This window comes from Tenrec ecaudatus, chromosome 7 (genome assembly GCF_050624435.1).
Source record: "Tenrec ecaudatus isolate mTenEca1 chromosome 7, mTenEca1.hap1, whole genome shotgun sequence".
Classification (NCBI taxonomy): Eukaryota; Metazoa; Chordata; class Mammalia; order Afrosoricida; family Tenrecidae; genus Tenrec; species Tenrec ecaudatus.
Genome location: NC_134536.1, coordinates 53,249,739 through 53,271,405, shown reverse-complemented (window position 1 = coordinate 53,271,405; position 21,667 = coordinate 53,249,739). Strand labels below are relative to the sequence as shown.

Below are 21,667 nucleotides of genomic sequence, written 5' to 3'. Positions count from 1 at the left end.
CAGTCAGACAGTGAGTTTGCCGATGCAGATTCTTGTTAGGAACATTTTGATTGCGTCCTCTTTGTTTGTTTGTGTCTAGGAGAGAACAAGCTGGTGGGGGACCTTCTGGTCTTAGGAGGAGCCACACTATATGGTATTTCGAACGTCTGGGAAGAGTACATCATCCGAACCCTGAGTCGGGTCGAGTTCCTGGGAATGATTGGACTCTTCGGTGCATTTTTTAGTGGAATTCAACTGTGAGTAAAATAGCCGACAAGCAAAGACAGAGACCGTTAGGAGCTCCTGTCCCGCTCCGTTTTGGAAGTATCAAGGCCAGAGAGCTGAGACCCGCTTCTCATGCACGGGTTGTTGAAATCTGAAAAGTAAACATCAGTGCATTTCTCGCAAACTAACTACAGTCATTAAAATCATAGAAAAATGCCAAAGGCTTTGAAGATAATTTGTACAAAAGCACTAGAAGTATACTGATTCTTCCAAACCAGTCAGCTATTAACAGAGACTAGAAAAATGAAGTGTAGATGATATGATTTGTTTTTGTTTCAAAAGGGACGGTTTTTCTTTTTACCAATGGCAAGTACCGCTAGAGACCTTGTAGTTTAAAATTACCTTTTTATAATTTTTTTTACTATTGTCCCAGAAATTATGAAAATGGACCATCATTCTAATTCATCCCTTGGAGATTTAGAGTTTACTTTTCTTTAAACTGGTGTAGATAAAACACAGGTATTCAGGAAGCATCAAAATATTTAAAACACACATTCTGCAATGATTCTGGCATTAAAGCCAGGTACTGATTAATACCTCAGAGTTTGTTGCGAGAATAACTTTCCATAAGTAAAACCAAATATTTTAGTTGCAGGTAGGGATTAAAGGGTAGTAGAATATGCAGTCTACTTTCACTAACTCTCTTTTTGTAAAACAAGGACTTTGTAGTAATATTGGTTCATTGTCTAAAAATGTTTATGGAATATTTTGGTATCACCTTGAACAAATATAATGAATAGACTGTTTCCAAGAATCCTCCGCCTGCACTCCCTAGCAATCAAGGCAGGAAGATGGGAAGACTTTTCTGAAAATGACTTATTTGGGGTACATTTTAAAAGTGAAATGACATTTTAAAACTCCCTAACTTTGGTACTCCAGCTCTATGAGAAGAGAATGAATTGCTGAGTTCAAACATTTTGTAGATGAATGCCTCCTTTTATGGGCTTTTTTTTATTATATGAAAATGTATGCCCAGGAGTCTGGCATTCATTTATTTCCATTTTATTCAGTAGAACTGAATAACCCACTGCCAAAACAGTGGCCGAGACATAGTGGGGTGTGTGACAAAAAAATGCAAGACATTGAGAGCCCCCTAGAACCAAAGTAATGCTTTGTGCCACCCCCACCCCCCCTTTCTACAGCAGTGGTTTCCAACATGTGGCTCTTGGACGAGCAGAACTTGATCACATGTGAAGTTGTGGGAACTGCACATCCCAGCCTAAATCAGACTTCCTAGGAGTGAGGCCCAGGGAATTGTGTTTTAACCTGTTCTTCGGTGACTTAGATGCTCTTTACAGGAAGAGGACCATGGCTCTAGAGAATGCTCAACCCAGACATCAATTCAACCTGCAAGCACAGGGCATTTCTGAACCTCATCGTTTACATTTTAGAAAGCATCCAAGCCCAGAAGGAGCAATGGGTCTAGGCTAACTCCATGAAGGTGATGGAAGAGCTGAGCCCCACCAGGCCACCGTGGTACACTCTCACCACAGCTGGCCGCATCTAATAAGAATTTACAGGGAGCAATCTCAGACTGTCTAATTAGACTTATCTCTGCATGACCCAAAGTTATTTTTGAAAATTCAATCGGCTGCCTCATTATATGTATAAATGTGGTAAATAAGAGGTGGAGAGAAAAAGATAAGTAAGAAGCAACATAATCTTGCTCATTGGATGTACTTTCTTTGAATCTGCAGAGCTATTATGGAGCACAAGGAGCTTCTGAAGGTGCCCTGGGATTGGCAAATAGGTAAGGGTCTACTCACCTAAGATGCCGCCTTGAATAAATCGGGGACACGTGTTTGAAGCGTGATGTGGATGAGGTTGGGACATGAACTGTGACAGCTGTTAGGAGGCAGAGGGCAAAGGAAAATGACAGCTCCTTGACACGTTAGGACTACTTGCACTCTACAGAGGTCTACATGGCTTCCTGACTGAGCTTCTGCCCACTGCCATCGTCAAGACATCCTGAGGGTATCAGAAACATAAAATGTCCCAAAGCGCTCGCGCGCACTTGTATATATGTATGTGTGTGTATAAAACAACACCCAAAAAAGGGACAGCAATTTTCTCTGGCCAAGCTACAGAACACATTAAAAAGTAGCACTTTAAGAGCTAGGAGGCAAAGGGCATTTATAGAGGTCTAAATAAAGGTATGTACATATGTAAATATATTTATATATGAGGATGGGGAAATAGATCTATGTGCAAATGTGTTAGACAGGGTTCTCTAGAGAGACAAACCAGATTGCTAGTAATTATATATAAATATATTTATAAAGATAGATATAATACAAGAAATGAACCATTAAATTATATACAGATAGATAATACAAGAAATTAATAGTTAAATTATAAAGCAGTGAGACACTAGCAGTCCTTTAAGGCTTGAGAGCCACCAGTTGCCAGTCCCCTTCTGTAGAGAGAGCTGGGCTATATATATCCAGGCAGCAAACAGCAAGGCAGGTCCCCAACTGTCATCAATTGTCGGTCCCCAGCTCCAGAGATGAACATTCCAATCGTGTGGGCTTGAAGGGACCTCAACTTACAGCGACACAGGCCACAGGCTAGGCATCCCACAGGTAGTGTACCCCTTTAAACTGAGGCACAGAACAAGCAAGGCGAGGCTCACTGAGCCATTTATCCCTCTGCCCTTCAGTTAATCCTACTTGTGTTTATCGGCCAGGCTGGCACAATAAACTATCGTAGCATATATTATAGGTTTAGTATTAAGGTAGCAGATGGACACTGAGCCTCTACTCAAGTACTCCCTCAATGCAAAAATACTTTCTTCTATTAAAATGGCATTCTATGATGCTCACCCTCCCGATACAATCCCTTAAGACAAACCAGGTGAATAAGCAAATGTGGTGAAGAAAGTTGATGGTGCCCAGCTACCAAAAGATATAGCATCTGTGGTCTTAAAGGCTTAAAGGTAAACAAGTGGCCATGTAGCTCAGAAGGAACAAAGCCCACATGGAAGAAGCACACCAGCCTGTGTCATCACGATGTGTCGAAGGGATCAGGTATCAGGCATCATCAGAACAAAAAATATCATTTTGAATGAGGAGGGGAGTGTGGAATGGAAACCCAAAGGCCATTTGTCAGCCACTGGAGATCCCCTTGCAAAAGGGTATCGGGGAGGAGATGAGCCAATCAGGGTGCGATGTAGCAATGATAAAACATACAACTTTCCTCTAGTTCCTAAATGCTTCCTCCCCACCCAGTATCATGATCCCAATTCTACCTTACAAATATGGCTAGATCAGAGGATGTACACTGGTACAGATAGGAACTGGAAACACAGGGAATCCAGGACAGATGATCCCTTCAGGACCAGTGGTGTGAGTGGCGATACTGGGAGGGCGGAGGGAGGGTGGGAGAAAAGGGGGAACTGATTACAAGGATATTCATATAACCTGCCCCCTGGGGGATAGACAATAGAAAAGTGGGTGAAGGAATATGTCGGACAGTGAAAGATATGACCAAACAATAATTTATAAATTATCACGGGTTCATGAGGGAGGGGGGAACAGCGAGGAAGGGAAAAAAATGAGGAGCTGGTGCCAGGGGCTTAAGTGGAGAGTAAATGTTTTGAGAATGATGAGGGCAATGAATGTAAAAATGTGCTTTACATCATTGATGTATGCATGGATTGTGATAAGAGTTGTGTGAGCCCCTAATAAAATGATTACATATATATGTGATTACATATATATAATTACATATATATTATATATATATCACATAAAAAATTTTAAAAGCACTTTAACAAAGGTTAAAAAAGAGCAAGCTATAAAAAGAAATTGTATAAGGGGCATGCTGAGCCTATAAAAACCCTTTCAGAAGGGAGCCATTTCTGAATAAGAAATGGTTGGTTGCTCTCCAGGCAGACTTAAGGGGAAATAGCAGACACGCTCTGAGGACACCGTGGGTTATATCTATTTCTAAAACCACTTGTTACTAAAAAAGGAGAAATACTTTAGATACAGATGGATGCTCTGATGATCACACACCAAGCCCTGGATGCAATCAGCATTTAATGACCTCAACCTATGGGATAGCCCTTCAATGCCTATCTCCTGATGGAAGGCTTCCCGCTCTGAGCAGAGCGTGGCTTATAAGAGAGTTTGAAACAGAGGCGTAAGCCCCAGGTAATGCCCGCGGTTTGCTCTTAGCTGCTAGCCTACTGGTGTGGTCATTCAAACCTGCCCGGTGGTCCCAAGGGGGAAAAGCTCTTGTGGTTCCCTTCTGTGAAGACCACAGTCCAGAAAACCCACTGGAGCGGTGCCCCTATAGAATACCCGGAGCCGCCAGACGTCGGAAGTGACTCCATGTCTGTAGGTTTGGGGAATTAATACAAAGGGGGCTGGAGTCCAGGTGAGATTGGAGCTTGCTAGTGCTGCTCTCACTGAAGCGCCACAGGGTTCATTTCTTGTGATGGAGGAGGCTCCATGTCTGATTGCAGGGCCCCAATCCTGCCAGACACCTCTCTGTCCCCTCCCCTCTGGGAAAAGTCCTCGCCGCAGCCTTTGCTGCACCCCAGCCTTCCTTGCAGAACAACTCACCCCTTCTCTCAATCCTGCACCTGTGCTGGCTTGCTTCAGTAACCACTCTGCACTTCATCGATCTCAAAAATGATGAGGTTTAATGCACACTGTACCCTGATCATGGCTTCCTTAGCATAACAAATACTCTTGGGCATGGCATCCACGGGTTAAAATTTACAACACTCATTTTGGGGGACACACAGTTCAAGTCATAACGACCTCCGGTGCTGAAGAGGGCGGCTCATTCCATCTCCTGCTATATGAGCTTCCACATAACTAGCAGCCTCCATCAAACTCTGCGTGCCGGGGGAAGGACAAAGACGATAGGAACTCCCCCGCACCGCTGTTCCTACCCCCAAGCATCCAAGGCCGACTTGCTGCCAACATAATTCTCTCTGAAGACACACTCTGAGCTCCAGAATTATGCAGGACTCTCCCTGCGGGTTATCTCAAGTGACTTCAAGGGCTGACCAGCCTTGTGTCTGTCACAGAGTTCTGCCATTTAATTCATCTCAAGTTTTGCTGCAGAATGTTATAATTAAATGGAAATCAATAGAGAGGCGGGGAGGGGGAAAGAGAGGGGGGCAGCTGGGAAGGGAAGGCAGACGTAGGTCACAGATGCATTTGCCTTTGTGATTCTCAGACCCAGGAAACAAAACGTTATCTGTGCTTGGTAACACTTCACATCAAGTGGTCCATGAGTGTAAATTAATTTGATATTGATGGTAATAGCAATGATCAAAAAGAACATGTCCTCTAATTATGTGGATGTCATGTCACTTCCACCAGGGTTCTATTATAATTTAGCATTGGTTAAATGTATCATCAAAAGATAGTTTTATTCTGAGCTCTCGTATTGCCATTAAAATGTCAATCTACTGCCGTGGGAGATGCTGGAGGGCGGTGTAAACGGAGCACGTTACAGAGCGATCCGTTTCCTTCCTGAGCAGAAATGAGGCCACAGTGGTCTAGAAGGGGGATGAAATACGGGCCCTTCTTTTTCTGAAGTGGGGCTACGCTTAGGCTTGAAACCTTTTTACACTCTCTCCCTGCCATCGAGTCCCTGCTGACTCATAATGAACCTACAGGATAGAGTAGCGCTGCCTGTAGGTTTCCGAGACTGTAACTCTGTACAGGAGTGAAAGTCCTCACCTTTCTCCTGAGGAGCAGCTGGTGGTTTTGAACTGCTAGCCTTGTGGTTAGCCTCCCAACTTGTGACCACTATGCCACCAGGGCTCCCTTATTATTTTCATGATTTGTTTACTCTAGGGCCACCTTTTTCCTCAGTACCTGAGCCCGATCTACTACAAGGTTCTAATGTCCAGCTAGGTAAATGGCGAGCATTTAATAAATGCTTTTATAGATGAGTGAGAGGTGAATGAATGCATGAATGAATGACGCAGAAAGAAGTTGGACCCAGCCTGGTCTCTCCCACCCCACAAGCTAGACCAAAAGAAAGTGGGGGCAATGACAGGATGTGTCAGGTTTGGCATTTTCTTTCCTTCTGGACTAGAGCACAACACATCTGCAACTCTGGACCACAGAGGAGGAAGACAGCTCCGCCCGGAGCGGGCAGCCCCCCAAACCAGCTCTGTGCTCTTAGAAAGTCACCGCAGAGCACTGAGCTCTGATCACCTTGACCTAGTGGGGACCTCACAATGGGTTGGTTAGGAGACCAGAAAAACCCAAGACTGACTTCCTGTCCCATGATCTGTCCTTGGGGTTTCCCTGCTTTCCATCTCTCGTCTGCAGTGGGATGGTTGTTTGCCAGTGGTAGTTAATGGAATGATGTGTTTTATATTTTATGGACTTGGAATGCATTGTTTGTTTGCTTGTTTTTAACGTTTTTGTTTTTCTTACATTCGTCCATTGCAAGATAGAGTATTAAAAGAGGGAGCTAACAGTTATTGCTGTTTGGTTTTATTTTTTCTTTTACCTATGGAACAGAAAGACTGGGTCTAATAACCTGCTCAGGACACCCAACTAAAACATAGACATTAAGATGCCTCCTTGGGGAGCATGCATGGTAGTGTCCCCGTCCGAGTCTGAGTAAATGGCTGAGACATTCCCTTGATCCCGTTTGCCGCGCTGAGGGAAAGCCCGGGAGCCATGAGAGCCGGTATGGAATGCGGCCGGAAGGACAGGTGTGCCTGAACAACTGCCACCCAGGGCTGTGCTTTCTAGGAGGTTCTGCACTGTAAATGCGGTGGTTGATCATTTGCTTTGGCTGCTCTTTTGTGTTCTTTGGAGGCCATAATTAGGTATTTGGCCTCATCATGCATGTATCAATAGCTCCTATGAGGCTGGGAAGTTGAGGCAACCATAGATCAAGTCCTGTCCTGTCATGTCAACTGTACCATTTATGTAATCGGTAAACCAGAAGACTCATCGCCTATGTTGTTGTGAGGTACCATGGAGTTGGTTTGGGCCTGAGTACGACAGAATGCAACACTCCCTGACCCTGTACCACCTTCCCAATTGTCATGTTGATCCAGTGCTGGAGTCACTGTGTGCGTCCATGTGGCGATGGTCTTACTTTTCTCTGCCCTTCCCCTGTACTTGGCATGATGTCCTTTTTCCAGCGATTGGGCTCTGAACAACACGTCTGAAGCACGTGAGATGAAGTGTCCCTGGCCTTGCTGCTAAGGCACATTCTGGTTGTACTTCTTCCAAGACAGATGTGTTTGTTCTTCCCGTGGTCCACCGTACTCCTGCCAGCGCCATCGACTCTTCTTCAGTCTTCCTCACTCACTGAGGTTGACATGCATGTGGAGCGATAGTTCTACTCCGTGTCACATACAAAAACGTATCTCACCACCATCGAGTCAGTACTGATTCACACTGACCTACATGGCACGGTCGAAGGGCCCCCGCGAGTCTCTGGGACTGGAACTGTTTACAGGAGTAGAACGCCTCCTCCTTCTCTCCCAGAGCGCCTGGGAGTTCAAACAGCTGACCTTGGGGTTAGCAACCCCCAATGTGTAACCACTGCACCACCAGGGCTAAACTGCAGGATGGCAGGGGTGGGGGTGGGGGCAGCTTCCCATATATAATATATAAAAATATATCATGTATAAATACATCATATGTAAAATGGGAGCACATTCGATTCAGATAGGATACATCTTCAAAGCTTTATTTCTCCCCAAAATAACTCACGGATAACTTCATGGTTATGCGCTCCGGATTTGAAGTCGCACAGCCGTGGAAGCTGAAGTCAGGCCACACAACCTCTACACGGTCTTAGTTTGCGCGTTTGCTGCTCACCCACAGTCAGCCCCCGCTCACAGCCGGCTCTGTTTCGCCCTGCAGTGACAGACTCGCACACATTGCACTTCCTAGGCGTCCTTCGCACTGGCAGGATTCCTCTAGGGTTTGGTCAGTGGCAGCCATAGAGGAAGATTTGAAGGCCCGAAGAAGAGAGGATTCCGAAGATTTCTCCCTGCCTCCTCTTGTTTTGAGTCAGGTCTCTGAAATGGGCTCGGTCTCCTCTGTGGTTCTACGGGCTCCCCTCTTTTTGTGACATTTCACATCTGACTCCTTCCCTGTCTCTCTATAGGGGCTGTCGGAGGACAAATTCACTCTTGCTGCTGGCCTCTGGGTTGCGTCACCATCCCATCTCCCCTGTCACCTCATCAGCACCTTTGTGACTTGTTGCCCATATAAACTGTCTTCCGTTGGACCTGGTGTGCACTCTACTTCCTGACCGAGATGCTCTTTATTTCTCTGTAGAAAGAAGATAAGAGTAGCGGCTCTAGACTGTTGTAGCGATTAGTTCGTGTGTGTGTGTTGCTGACACACAGCGTGCACTCGATCAATATTAGCTGATAGGATCATTTTGAATATCTTCAATCTCCCTTTTGTGAACCTGGGCAACAGTAACCAACATCTGTCTTTATAAGAAAGAGCCCATTTCAAGTAAGGAATGGCTGTACACGCACTCTATCTACAAACGCAGTTACTGACGCTGTGAGAAGGTACCCTGGTGGCGCAGTGCTTAAGCTAACTGAAATGTCAGTGGTGTGAATCTGCTGGCTGCTCAGCAGGAGAAAGATATTACAAGAAAGGTGAGCGGCCCAGAAATCCTACTTCCACTCAGTCCTGGGGGCTCTCTAGGAGTCAGAATGGACTCGATAGTAATAAGCAACTGCTGCAGCTATTACGTAATTGTCCATCAACAAATAATTGAGGTCATTCATTTGGACATGTAATCAATTGTTTGAAAAGCCTACATGGACAGCAAGTTGGCCAGTTAGATGCTTTGCTAAAGTCCATTAACTGGCTAATGTCCATTCAAGAACAGCACACTCCAGCAATACTAGCATTTCCGCGCTCAATGTAATCATGTGTGCATTTGGCTTATTCCGCTGTGTGCACAGAACAAGCTATTAACATACAAAAATATCGATTGGTCTTGCAAAGTGATTAACTGTGAGGGTGAGCATTCCTGCCCCCCAACCCTCTAATTCTAATTTCTGGAGTTCCCAACAATGTGCTTAGAATGGTTAAGCTCTGAAGCATTTTAAGGGAGCTTGATTTGCAGAATAAGTGGTCTGTTGTGCACCTATTTCCTCTTCTACCTGCCTAGTCAGTTGTGTTTATGAAGTCGCACTTCTTCTCGGAGCCCTAAATTATACACTCAACTCCCTGCTGTGCATGTCCTTTTGGATGATATTTAGGCGTCTAAATTGAGCAGGTCAACTAAAAGCTTTTCTGTTTTCTTTCACACCGGTCTTCCATCTCAGTAAACCACGTGAGGCTTCACCCAGCGCTCATGAACCCACTCTCAGGGCTTGGGGCATCGCACAAACCCTTCCACTTCCGTTCTTGCCATCCCAAGCAAGCGCCGGGCATCTCTTGTGTGCCTTTCACCTCCCATACGTTCCTGCTCTCTTCCTCATGGAGTTGTCAAAGTCATCCTAAAACTATAAACTGACCCATATTCTCCATCTGCTACAAAGCCCTTGATGGCTTCCTGGAGCAACTAGAATAAAATACAAGTTTCTTTCCAAGACTTCCAAAGCAGGGCACAACTTATCCGGCACTAACTCCCCACCCCGTCTCATGTCTCTGCCCACTGGGTTCATCCTTCTCAGCCCAACCTCTGGCAGTTCCTGGAACACACAGGTCATGGTCCTTCTCAGTATTTCCAAAAATATTCGTCAACCTTCACCCCACCCCTTCAGTGCTCCAGTCCCCTCAAAAAAGAAGCCTGGACTCACCACCGCTCTAAAGCATCTCCATGTAGTTGTTATCAGCTATCAAACAACTTTGTTCATAGCACTGATGCACATCTGATGTCAGTTAGCTCTAAGCTTTTCTTTGTATTCTTAGTCAGTAGCAGAAAACTGGGGACAGAGTAGGTACTCAGTGGTGGAAGGTTCAGTAAGTGCATTGGTATAAAACACCCACCCCGACCTGAGCGTCCCTGATGTACTCGGCAAGGTGGGATTCCAGACCCTTCTAGCTCACTCACCACACGATCAAAATCAGGGTGCCCTCGTATTAAAGCAACTCCTGTGCCTGAACCGTGTTCTCAGCGAGTCTGATGATTATTTGTGAGTAAATTTAGAGATAAGCCTTGTCCCTATTCTGTTCATCCCAGTTTCCATGACAGTACCTAACTATATTTATGTCCTTTCCTGTATTAAACATAGATTATTTACTATTACATTTTTTTAGTCACTTGGTTATAAGGAAAATGAAACTCCCAAATGGGAGAATTGACCACTCTTAGAGGGCTAATACTTCTGGGGGGGGGGGAGACCAAAAATCCATGTGGCAAGACAATGACAGAGTACTCTTGTGAGGACATTTATAGTGCTACAATGAGAAGTGATTATTCCACTTCCTCTTGGGACATTTCTACCACACTAGAGGGGGCTATTGTACTGAGTTTCCTTTCTTAATGTTCAAACAAATTCTTTTTATATTGTATTGTTTTCTTAATGTTAAAAAGGATTTTTTTTTTTAGATCTTCTGTGGCTTTCCTTAATTTCAGGACCAGAAAATTAAAGATTGATGATTTTTACCCATAATTCCTTTTCATATAGGCAAAGCAAAAATCAAATTTCTCTTAGGAAGAATCATTGGTGTTTATAATCAGAGGAATTAGATATTATTCAAATCCTACAAAATTCACAAGCTTCAGAGGATACACTTCAGACCCATTTAATGAAGGATCTCTTTGGAAAAGTTACTTAGATACATCTAATGTCCATGTAGGCACTGAAGTACAGTGTTTATTCTTATTTTTGTTTTACCCTATTTCTTTCTATAAGTATTATATTTCTACATTTGGACTGTATTGACATCTGGGAAAAGATGAGCTATATTATATATAGCTTTAACCCCTGCTTAAAAACAAAACCAAACTTATTCTGACCAAGTGAATTCTGACTCATAGCAATGCTGTAGGGCAGTGTAGATCGCCCCCTGTGGGTGGCCAAGACTGTAACCCTGTACAGAAGTAGGAAGCCTCATTTTTCTCCCTCAGAGCAGGGGGTGATTTCAAACGCTGACCTTGGGGTTAGGAGCCCAAAGTTTCAACTGCAAAACTGAGTACGGGTGAGATTAATATGTAAAGTTTTATAAGTAGGTATATTGTATAAAGAGAAACAGGAATTCACGGAGTAAGATACTGGCCATATAGCATGTTAAAGGGTGTTTTGTTTTGCTTTCTCTCTCACATTTTCAAAACGTAGCTATATTTTGATGGTCTACAACCCAGTTATTTACTTAGTTAATTATTTGTAAAGCCACAGAGCCAACCCACAAATGTCCCTGGTGTCTGCAGAAGAGGGGAGAAGGACACTGCTGCAGGTAGAGCTGAACATGGTTCATAGATCATGTGTTCACAACAGTAAAGTAGTTCTTACCAAGGTCACACGGTTAAGATTCCAATTCCTCATTCTGACTCCATTCTGACTCTTCTCTGTACCTCCTTAAATTTTAAGGACATGATATCAAGCAAGAAATCCTTGATAGAAGTTTCTTTCCTGTCTTACAATAGAAAGGCATGAGATGAAAACTATTTCTCAACACTTGGATAGCAAGTTAATAACAGTAAAAATGGGATTAGGATTCGGGGGCCTCCATCTGGAGTTCTGACCATTTAGCCACTGAGAGGCACTCCTTTCTAGAAGAAGCGAATATCAGATGTGTAAGGAGAAGTAGGCTCTTCATTTTCCACAAGCAAATTGAATGTTATGCTTCAGCTATCCATTGCCTAGTCATAAACATTGGTAAATACAGTGAAAGGAAAACTAGCATTTGTGAGTGGCAAGTGATGTGTGCTGTTCCTCTCCTTTCACCCCCTGTAGACACTAACAATGCTCTGACCGTATCCTCTCTCTCCCCTCCCCATCCTCGCAGGGCTGCTCTACGTTGGCTTTAGTGCCTGCATGTTTGGGCTGTACAGCTTTATGCCAGTTGTCATCAAGAAAACCAGCGCCACTTCCGTCAACCTCTCTCTGCTCACAGCAGATTTGTACAGTCTGTTCTGTGGTTTGTTCCTCTTTCACTATAAGGTAAGTTGGGCTGTACTTTCTTGAGACCTATTAGGAAATGATATAGTGCATATGAGGGGGTAGCCCCCCAAACGGAATTGTTCTGAGCCTGCGAAGCGTTCATAGTACACATAGGTGAGCATCCAGCAACTCTACCTGAGTTAGCGCACCCAGTGGCGTTGCCTGGGAAGATCCTTTCTGCTCACTGTGAAATTTTTTTTTGTAAAAGTAGTTTTGCTCGAACCTCATTTTTTTGTGACGACCGATTTAAAAGAACAGCATGTAGCTGTGTTTTGTTTCCTGCCCGGGAAAAATGTTGCAGACACTGTTGTGATATTGAACACAGCCTACAAGGACAGAACTGTGGGAAAAACTTAAGTGTACAAGTGGTTTTCCCCCTTTCAAAAAAGGTGGCATGTCCACTGATGACAAACCTTCTTCTGGACACCTGTCTACTTCCCAAACAGACAAAAATGTCAACTCATAGTGCATATGGAGTTCGTTCCATCAGGTCAGATTGTTGATCAAATTTTCTACTTAGAGGTTCTGAAAAGGTTGTGTAACTGTGCAATAAAAAGGCCTGATTTGTGGTAGACAGAGGACTGGCTTTGCCACTACACCTGCTCACGCAGCCACCTCAGTGCACCAGTTTTGGGCAAAAATCAGCATGTCTCTCTTGCCCCATGCACCTGACCTCACTCCAGGACATGAAAAGTCAGTGATCTGACGACATAGAAGAGGTCATGAAAAAAATAAAGGAGGTGCTGTCAGCCATCCAAACAGATGAGCTTGAAAAATATTTCCAAGAATGGAATCGCAGATTTGACAAATGTAATAAGTGTAATGGAGAGTACTTTGAAGGTGATAAGGTTGTTTTGTTTTAAAATTTTAAATACAAAGCTTTGAGAAAGGGGAAAATCCCATTTGTGTGTGTGTGTGGGGGGGGGGGTTCCCGCTAGTATACGTAAGAATATTCCATGGAGAGGTGCCAGGTGTTTTACCGAGACTAGACTCAATTCTGCAGGCTAACCATGACCTGATGTTATAGGAATTCACATTCCATCAATAAACTGATTTTTTATTCTAAGAAATCAGTAACTGCAGATGAAAGATGAAAAACAGAGAAGAAAATCCTTTTGATTTGTGGGGACAGTTTTTCAGATAACATTCAATCCAGAAACTACTCTCGTGCCCACCTAAAGCTAGGAAGATGAGTGAAACTCCCAAACTGCAGCCACAAAATGGATTCTGCACATGACCTCACTGGAGCACATGACCTCACTGGAGAAAAGACATGGGGCTCCTACCATTTCTGCTTTGCAGATATTTGTGCAGCAAATATGCATGAGAAATACTAATGCGTTAGAAATCACTTCTGTACTAAAAGTTTCGAACTTGAAGAAAGGAAAGCAAATAGATATTGTGAAATATTTGCAGTTAAGGTATCAGTCCATGAAGCAAAGAAGACATTTTCTAATCCAAAGATGCCTACCTCTCAATGCGTGATTCGACCTTATCTGTCCTTGCCTGAGGCATGCACTGGTTGTGGCACACCAAAATCAAATTCTGTTCAGCTTCATCCAGCCGTCTCTTCTAACCATCATTAGAACGGGTCTGTAGGCAGACACCAGATGCCATTCCTCCACTAATCCGCAAATACCAGGTCAATGCAGTGGCATCCCTAGCAGGTGGGCAGGGATGCAGAAGTCACTGGGGGACACCATCAGAGGGTAGGACACCAGGCCAACTATCTATAAAATTTTCGTGTGCTATTTAAGCAGAACTCTGTATATTTTAAGAAAAAACATCCCTGCAGTTAGTTATAATAGCGAAAGCCTTTTCCCCGAGTGTGGTTGGCATGTATCAGTACACCAGTCCTAAAATGGCATGCTGATTCCCTTTCTGAGCACCTGATGCTCCCCAGTCAGAGCCGACATTATTACCTCCTTATTACCAAAGCCAGCTGCGCTCCGTGTGGCTTCCTCTACACACCTGCTGCGCTGTCTGTCCTTGCTGCTGGTTTTACAGCAGCTGGTTCTTGTCAACACCCCTGGCGTTTCAGCCACCACATTACAGCAAGGAGTATTTGTGAACCTATAGCAACCACTTTTTGATACTGAAGAAAGAATGTAAAGGAAAAGAAGGGAAAACATGTAAAGACTTCCATCCAGTGACTAATAATGTTGTAATTCAATGTAGATGGATTTTGCAAAAAATTTTGTTTTAGTATTCATATACTCATAGAATTATTACATCTAAGCAATGTACAACTACATCTATCACGTTTTATTCTATAATGGAAATTGATCATAAGCAGTCCTCAGGATTCTGTGGATCTTGCGGGGAGGGGCAGGGGAATGACATTGGTAGGTGAGAGACGGGGAGACTGACACCATTGATTACCATATTGGACGGCACCAGCCGTAGTGATGCCCCTGGGTCAATGTATACCACGGTCCAGCATGGATCAAGTATGGAATGTTTAAATATGGTATGTCAAAGCAGATGAAACCAAACGTGTTCATCGCCAGTGAGCTGTTCAGACTCTCAGCAAAGCCAGGTACAACAAAATGAAGCTTGAGCAGGCCTGAACCATATGCATGAGGATCAGTATGTTAACATCAAATCATATTCTGTTGTGATCCGTTGAGGTGCCCTGGTGATGTAATTAGTGGTTACGCATTGGGCTACGGTCTGAATAGTGGACAATTAGAAATCGTCAGCAGCTCCGCAGGAGAAAGGCTGGGCTTTCTACTCCCACTAACAGTTGCAGGCTCAGAAGCGCACAAAGGGTCGCTACGAGTCAGCATGGACTTGCTAGCAGTGAGTTTGTTTTTGTCGTTTATGCGCCATAGGATTCTCACTGGCTCATTTTGGGAAGTGAGTCGCCGTGCTTTTCTTTCTAGTCTGCCGTAGCCTGTGGATCACTGTCAATCCTCCTGAGAGTTGAAATGCCCATGACATAGTTTCCACCCTCACAATAGCATACAAGCCACCACAGAGTGGCACAAACCAATAGAGAGATGGTAAGAAGTGAACGTAAGTCAGACAGGCAGATGAAGAAGGAAAACAAAAGAGACACTCTTCCGGGGACGTCCAGTCAAGCACTTTCCAGTGGTGTTGTATTTAACACTACCAGCAGCCTGGGGTGTCCAGCTGATGGGGAGACCAGGTGGGTAGGACGTCTTCAACCAAGTGAACTTGGCATTGGAAAATCCCAGAGAAGTGTCAAACTGGAAAGAGTATGCAGGTGAGATTTGCAATGACAAAGCACCTGAAATAAATAATCCAAACCATTGAGAGAATCCCACTAGACAACAACGAGCTGAGAAGGGGAGGCAAGGATGGGAAGGAATCCGAAAGCAAGGTTACTAGCAGAGAACCAGAACGGATCTGGAGGGCTACAGAGGGTGAGAAGGTGGGGCGGCTGAAGACCAAGATAAAGCACTGCTTCCGTTTCCCCGGGGAGGTAAACCAGTGACAGCTTTAAGTCACTGTTCTGGCCTTGGTAGGATTTATATTCGGGGGGTTTCAAAAGTCTGTGGGAAGCGGAATGAAAAGATAGTGCCGTTTTCCCCTTGCTAACTCTGTGGGGCCCCTTTTACGTTCTTTCTAACTGTGCCTCATGACGCGATCTCTGTCTTAGTGTGGTCCGTATTTTCTGATTTGAAATGAAACGCTTTAAAATGATTTGAGGATCTGTTGATCAATCGAGAGTGCTGCATAGAGGCCCCATGCAAAGCCTGGTCCATATTCTGGGTAACCAGTATTAGCACATAAGACAGATGCTTTGTTTCTCCTTTCTCTTCATTCCCGCTGTCCTTAACAGTGGACCCCACACCACTCAGTTCTGAGCAAAAACTGGACTGTATTATTCTCTAGTGATTTTATAGATCATAGAGCTTACATTCTTTCACTGAAACCTAAAATTTTCTTTAATTAAAAAAAATGGAAACACTTTGCAAAATACATTCCTCCCCTAAATCCTAGCTTGCCTTCCCCTGAAGTTGAATTTGGGTTCTCCAGATAAGAGGGTAAGACAAGAAGACAACAAAAGAAAAGAAAAAAAATCCAAGTTCACTGCCATTGGGTCAATACTGACTCATAGCAACTCTATAGGACAGGATAGAACTGCCCCTGTGAGTGTCTGAGGCTGTAACTTTATGGAAGTAGAAATCCCTGTCTTTCCACCTTGGAACTACTGCTGAGTTAGAACTGCCAACCTTGCAGATCTAAGCCCTACAGCTAACCATTACCAGCACTCAGGTATGACTAAATGACCCCAGGCTTCCTTCCACCAGCCCTGAGAGAAGTAATACCATCCATTTTACAATACTGTAAGAGTAATGTATGCTCAATGAAGCATCTAGTTAAATTTTATTAAAAATTTTTTAAAGATTGTGATGTGTTTTTATGTGTGTACATGTCTGGGGCAGGTAGAAGAAGGAGCTAGTTATATTTTTTCTTAGTTCTTCTGAGAAATATCTATTCAGATTCTTTGCCCATTTTAAAATCGGGTTATTTTTCTTCTTATTTTTATTGGGTTTGTATTTGTATTGGGTCCTTTGATTTTAAATTGGGCTCTGTGCCTTTTTATTGTGAAATGTTAAGAGTTCTTTGAGTGGTCTTGATACCTGATGTATGATCTGCAAATACTTTCTCCCATCCTGTGAGTTGTCTCTTCACTTTCTTGACAGTGTCTTCTGAAGCCCCAAAGTTTTAAATTTTGACAAAGTTCCATTGATCCATTATTAGGTTATGGTTCTGTAAACATGAAATTCAGCCAGTAACACCCTCCCCCACTGCCCCTGGGCCTGCTAGAGAATCCTCTTAATAGAGCATCCGTGGCTCTAAGGAGATAGAGGAACGTCACAGCCTACGGGTTTATTTTTATTAAGTTTTTATTATCTAAGCAGGGGTGGGAAACCTTTTTCTGCCACGGGTCATTTGCATATTTAGAACATCATTAATGAGGGCCATACAAAGGGATCAACTTCAGAATCATCCTGCTATATTTGGTCACGCATGTAAGTAACTCACCCCTAATGTGCTGCTTGGACCTGCTTGTCTTTGGTGAGGCGTGTGACGTCAGCTGGCATGAATGATTTTTGTGGGCCTTCTATGGTGTGTGGACTGGGTGTTCCCCCACCAGATCTACGGGGATGGAGAAAGGAGCCTGAAGGCCATGGGTGAGAGGCTATTCCCCACCTGCTCTAGGGGGATAGATGGAAGTTAGAGCCTAAGGACAGGAAGATGCCGTTAAGGTGACAGTCTCTTTAACTCCATGAAGGGTTTCATGGGGAGGAAATTCAGGCAGCTTTGTTAGAATCGCCCGAAGAACCTAAACATTCCTGCTCTTCAGTTCCCCGCTCATAGATTTGATTTGGGTGGTCAGCAGCAAATTTGTAAAGGCTTCCCAAATGAGTCTAAGGTGACACCAGGATGGAGAGGCACTGGTTCAGATTTTCTTTAGAACTAGGACCAAGGAGCCCAGGTTATGAGATGGTCGCTAAATGTAAATTGCTAGTAGTCCGTCATCAGAAAATGGGAGACTTGGAAAGCGTCCACTGTGCCATCACTGGAGCTCAGTGAAAGCTAGGTAAGAATCCGACGGACACAAGGGCCTCATGTTTCAGGACTGGGGATTGAACCCAGAGCCGCTGAGATCAGCGGTTCTCAACCTGTGGGTCGCAACCCCTTTGAAAGTCCAACGACCCTTTCACAAGAGTCACTTAAGACCATCAGAAAACACTTATTTCCAATGGTCTTAGGAACTGAGACTCCACTCCTCTATCCGTCTCCAGGCAGATACGCCCACAGATGAGTAACTGACGTGCACACTGTGGCCCATGCTACACCATGCTTCAAGACAAAATTTCACTTATTCATCCTTAGAAATAAATATTTCGCAATATATAGTTACCTATTTGTTTTGTGATTAATCACGATGCTTTAATTCTGTTTAATTTGTAACAATGAAAATGCACCCTGCATATCAAGATATTTATATTATGATTCATAACCATAGCAAATTACATTTATGAAGGAGCAACAAAAATAATGTGATGGTTGGGGGTCACCACGACATGAGGAGCTGTCTGAAAGGGTCGTGGCCTGAGGAAGGTTGAGAACCACAGTCTTAGATCTGACTTGGTTTTACCCCAGCCTGTGGTGACGGCCTCTTCTTTCGCATAATCATGTGGCTTCTTCCCTAAACCACCTTTCCGTCTGATTCTAAAGACGGGCAGGGTGAGAGGGGAGGGCCGTTATCCCACAGGGGGGTTGTCTGCCCAGGCAGAACTCCATGACAAAGCGCAGCTCTGCTGCTCACCATGGATAATTTGCTTTTCCTGCTGGCAGCCTTGGGAAAAATCTATCGCTCTCCTCAGCCATCCGTCTCTCGGCTGACTGCCGGGTGCTGACTGAGCAGGAGAGCCCACGTCTCTGGGAAGCAAACGACCTAATTCTACATTAGATTTTCTGGATGGAATAGTGCTCTTGCACTTTCTAATTTTACAAGACTCTTGAGAAGTGGCACTATACTTCTGTTCCTTCTTACCCGACAAGGGTGCGGAATCCAGAACAGGAATCTGTAGTAATCCGTGAGAAGGACAGGCAATGAACTTCACTGGGCCTCAGAGACTCCCAACACCAAATGGAGAAAAGAGATTTACATGGAAGCTCTGCAGTTTGTTGGCACGTTCCCTTTTCAAGGTCAGAACTTGGTCTGTTACGATCTGTAAGACCAAAAAAATAAAACTCAAACCCTCTGCCACAGAGTCAGTTCCAACTCATCGTGACCCTATTACGTACGTAGTGTGTCGCAGGCCGTAATTCTTCCCAGGAGCAGACAGCCTCGTCTTTCTCCTGAGGAAAGCGAGCGACTTGTGCTTGGCCACCCAAAGCTTACCTCACAGTAACCATGGGAGTTTCTTAGGAACTATATCGCCTTATATTCACTGTTTAAACAAGGACACTCTGCAAATAAGACTCATTTTCTTTTCATTTTGTTTTGTTTTTCTGTAACAAATTACGAACGAGTTAGTGGCTTAAAACATCACAAGTGAATTATCTTACATTCCAACGGATCAGGAGCCTCCCCAGGCAGGACTGAGAGCTCTTGGAGCTTCAGAGGAAAACCTGATTCCTTCCCCCCGTCCACTTACCACCTAGGCCTCCTACAGTCCCTGACGCATAGTCACTTCCTCCATCTTGAAAGCCAACAATATAGTATCTTTGAATCTCCCTGCCTCTTGCCTCTCTGCTTCTCACTAATAAAAATCCTTGGGATTAGCTTGGATCCACCCAGATAATCAAATACAGTCTCTTCATCTCAGAATCCTTAGTGGACTCAGAGTTATAAAGTCTTTCTTGCTCTATGACAACATATTCCCCGACTGTAGGGTTTAGAGCATGGCTATCTTTGGGGGACTGTTAGGCTGCCGGCCACAGTGAGACTATGAATAACTATTCCAGGACAATAGGGTGTACTGTCCCTAAGCCAGGCCAGCTACTGCACATGTGATATCGAAGCCACACTGGGCAAGAAAGATATCATGGGGGGCACATGCCGTCTTCTCCTGCAGACACCTGCCCTGGTTGTTGAATCCCCAACTGATTTTTAAACCATCTGGCTTGCTGCTAACATGTGATTTCAAATAAAGAAGGTAAGGAATAGTGTGGGAGGAGCGCCTCAGCCTCCGTGTGCGGCAGAAGGAGCATGGGCGTTGGAGGCAGAGAGACTTAGGGTAAACGACGGCCTCGGCCTCCTCGCTCACGGCATTAGGCCAGCCGTGCTTTCCCCGCTTCGAGGGGTGAGCCCGGCCGTACAGAGATGCTGCAAAGGGTCCTTTAGACTGGTCATTTCAAGGGGTGCAGTGGAGGAATCCAGTCCATTGTCCGTCCCTATCACTTCTTCCATTTAGAGATACATGTTAATGTGTTCCCGGTTTTACCAATTAAAATTCTCAAAGCACATATAGCCCTTTTGTTTTATTATTTTATTCCTTGTGATGAGAATTGACAGCTTAATTTAGGGCCAACATAAAAGTCTGGTGGTGGTGGTGGTTTTTCCACGGCCAGTGGCAAAGCGACCATCCTTTCCTCTGGTTAAGGACAGGGTTCAAGATTAGTCATTCATATTTCATTTCATTTTTTACTATATTATTTTAAGATTTTGTAACCATATGTAGCTCTTTAAATTTTTGCAGGGACTCTTATGGCTCGTCTGAAAAGGCAAGCCTAGGGTCGCATGCATAAAGATTTTGAGACTCTTCCTGAGTCATTGTCAAGAGAAGACCCCAGTGTACTCGTTACTTCCAGTACAGTGCTTGAGGGCTAGCCAGAAATACAGAACCCTCCAGAGCTGGGAAACAAAAATGCTAATGACTTCTTTCCCTCAAGAGGTGAAAGCCGGACTGTGCTGAATATTCTTCAGGAAAATAAGAGCCGATATTGAATCTTCAGGACTTCCCCTTTTACTCGACACTTTAACGAGAGAAAGTGGTTTGTTTCATTTGGTTTGCCCTTATCGTTGTTAAAACTGAATATTGCTACAAAAGTACCATCTAGTTAAAGTTGAAAATCATTTTATAAGAAGAGATTATCTTTGTAGTTTTCCCAAAATAAACTAGAAATCTGATGGAACAAAAATTTGTCTCCAAGACTCCTTCAGCTCCACCCTGAAACCCAGGCCTGAAACCACCCGGGAAGATAATATTTTGGGAGGAATGGGATCCATCAAACATCTGCCTTTGCATCAGGACCATGTTTTTATCACCCAACCCTCCCTCCTAATACAAATAAATAAATCAATCAAAGGGAGGCATTTCGAAACCATGTGGCAAAGCATCGTAAGTAATGCGATTCCTGTGGAGCTTCTAAAGATTTCTTCTGTACATTTTCATTTTTTAAAAAGTTTGCACTTTTCAGTCTCATCTCTATACCGTATTATTTTATATACCGTATAGACTCATGTATAAGTTGAGTTTTAAAAACATTTTATTAGGGGCTCATACAACTCTTATCACAATCCATGCATACATCAATTGTGTAATGCACATCTGTACATTCATTGCCCTCATCATTCTCAAAACATTTGTTCTCCACCTAAGCCCCTGGCATCAGCTCCTCATTTTTCCCCTCCCTCCCTGCTCTCCCCCCTCACAAACCCTGGATAATTTATAAGTATATTATTTTGTCATATCTTGCCCTGTCTGACGTCTCCCTTCACCCACTTTTCTGTTGTCTGTCCCCAGAGGGGAGGTCAGATGTAGATCCTTATCATTGGTTCCCTTTTATTTTTTTATTTTTGGTTCCCTCTTTATAAGCTGAGTTATTTAGCAC

At 44.0% G+C, this 21,667-nt stretch overlaps 1 protein-coding gene across 1 annotated transcript in view; it reads left to right on the top strand.

Annotated features, from left to right (window-relative positions):
- SLC35F1 (solute carrier family 35 member F1) overlaps positions 1 to 21,667 on the top strand; it is a 493,442-nt gene that overhangs the window by 452,617 nt on the left and 19,158 nt on the right. The window contains exons 5-7 of the mRNA XM_075553951.1: positions 80 to 236; positions 1,962 to 2,014; positions 12,189 to 12,343. Of these exons, the coding sequence (XP_075410066.1) occupies positions 80 to 236; positions 1,962 to 2,014; positions 12,189 to 12,343 (365 nt within the window). The remainder of the gene's footprint in view (positions 1 to 79; positions 237 to 1,961; positions 2,015 to 12,188; positions 12,344 to 21,667) is intronic.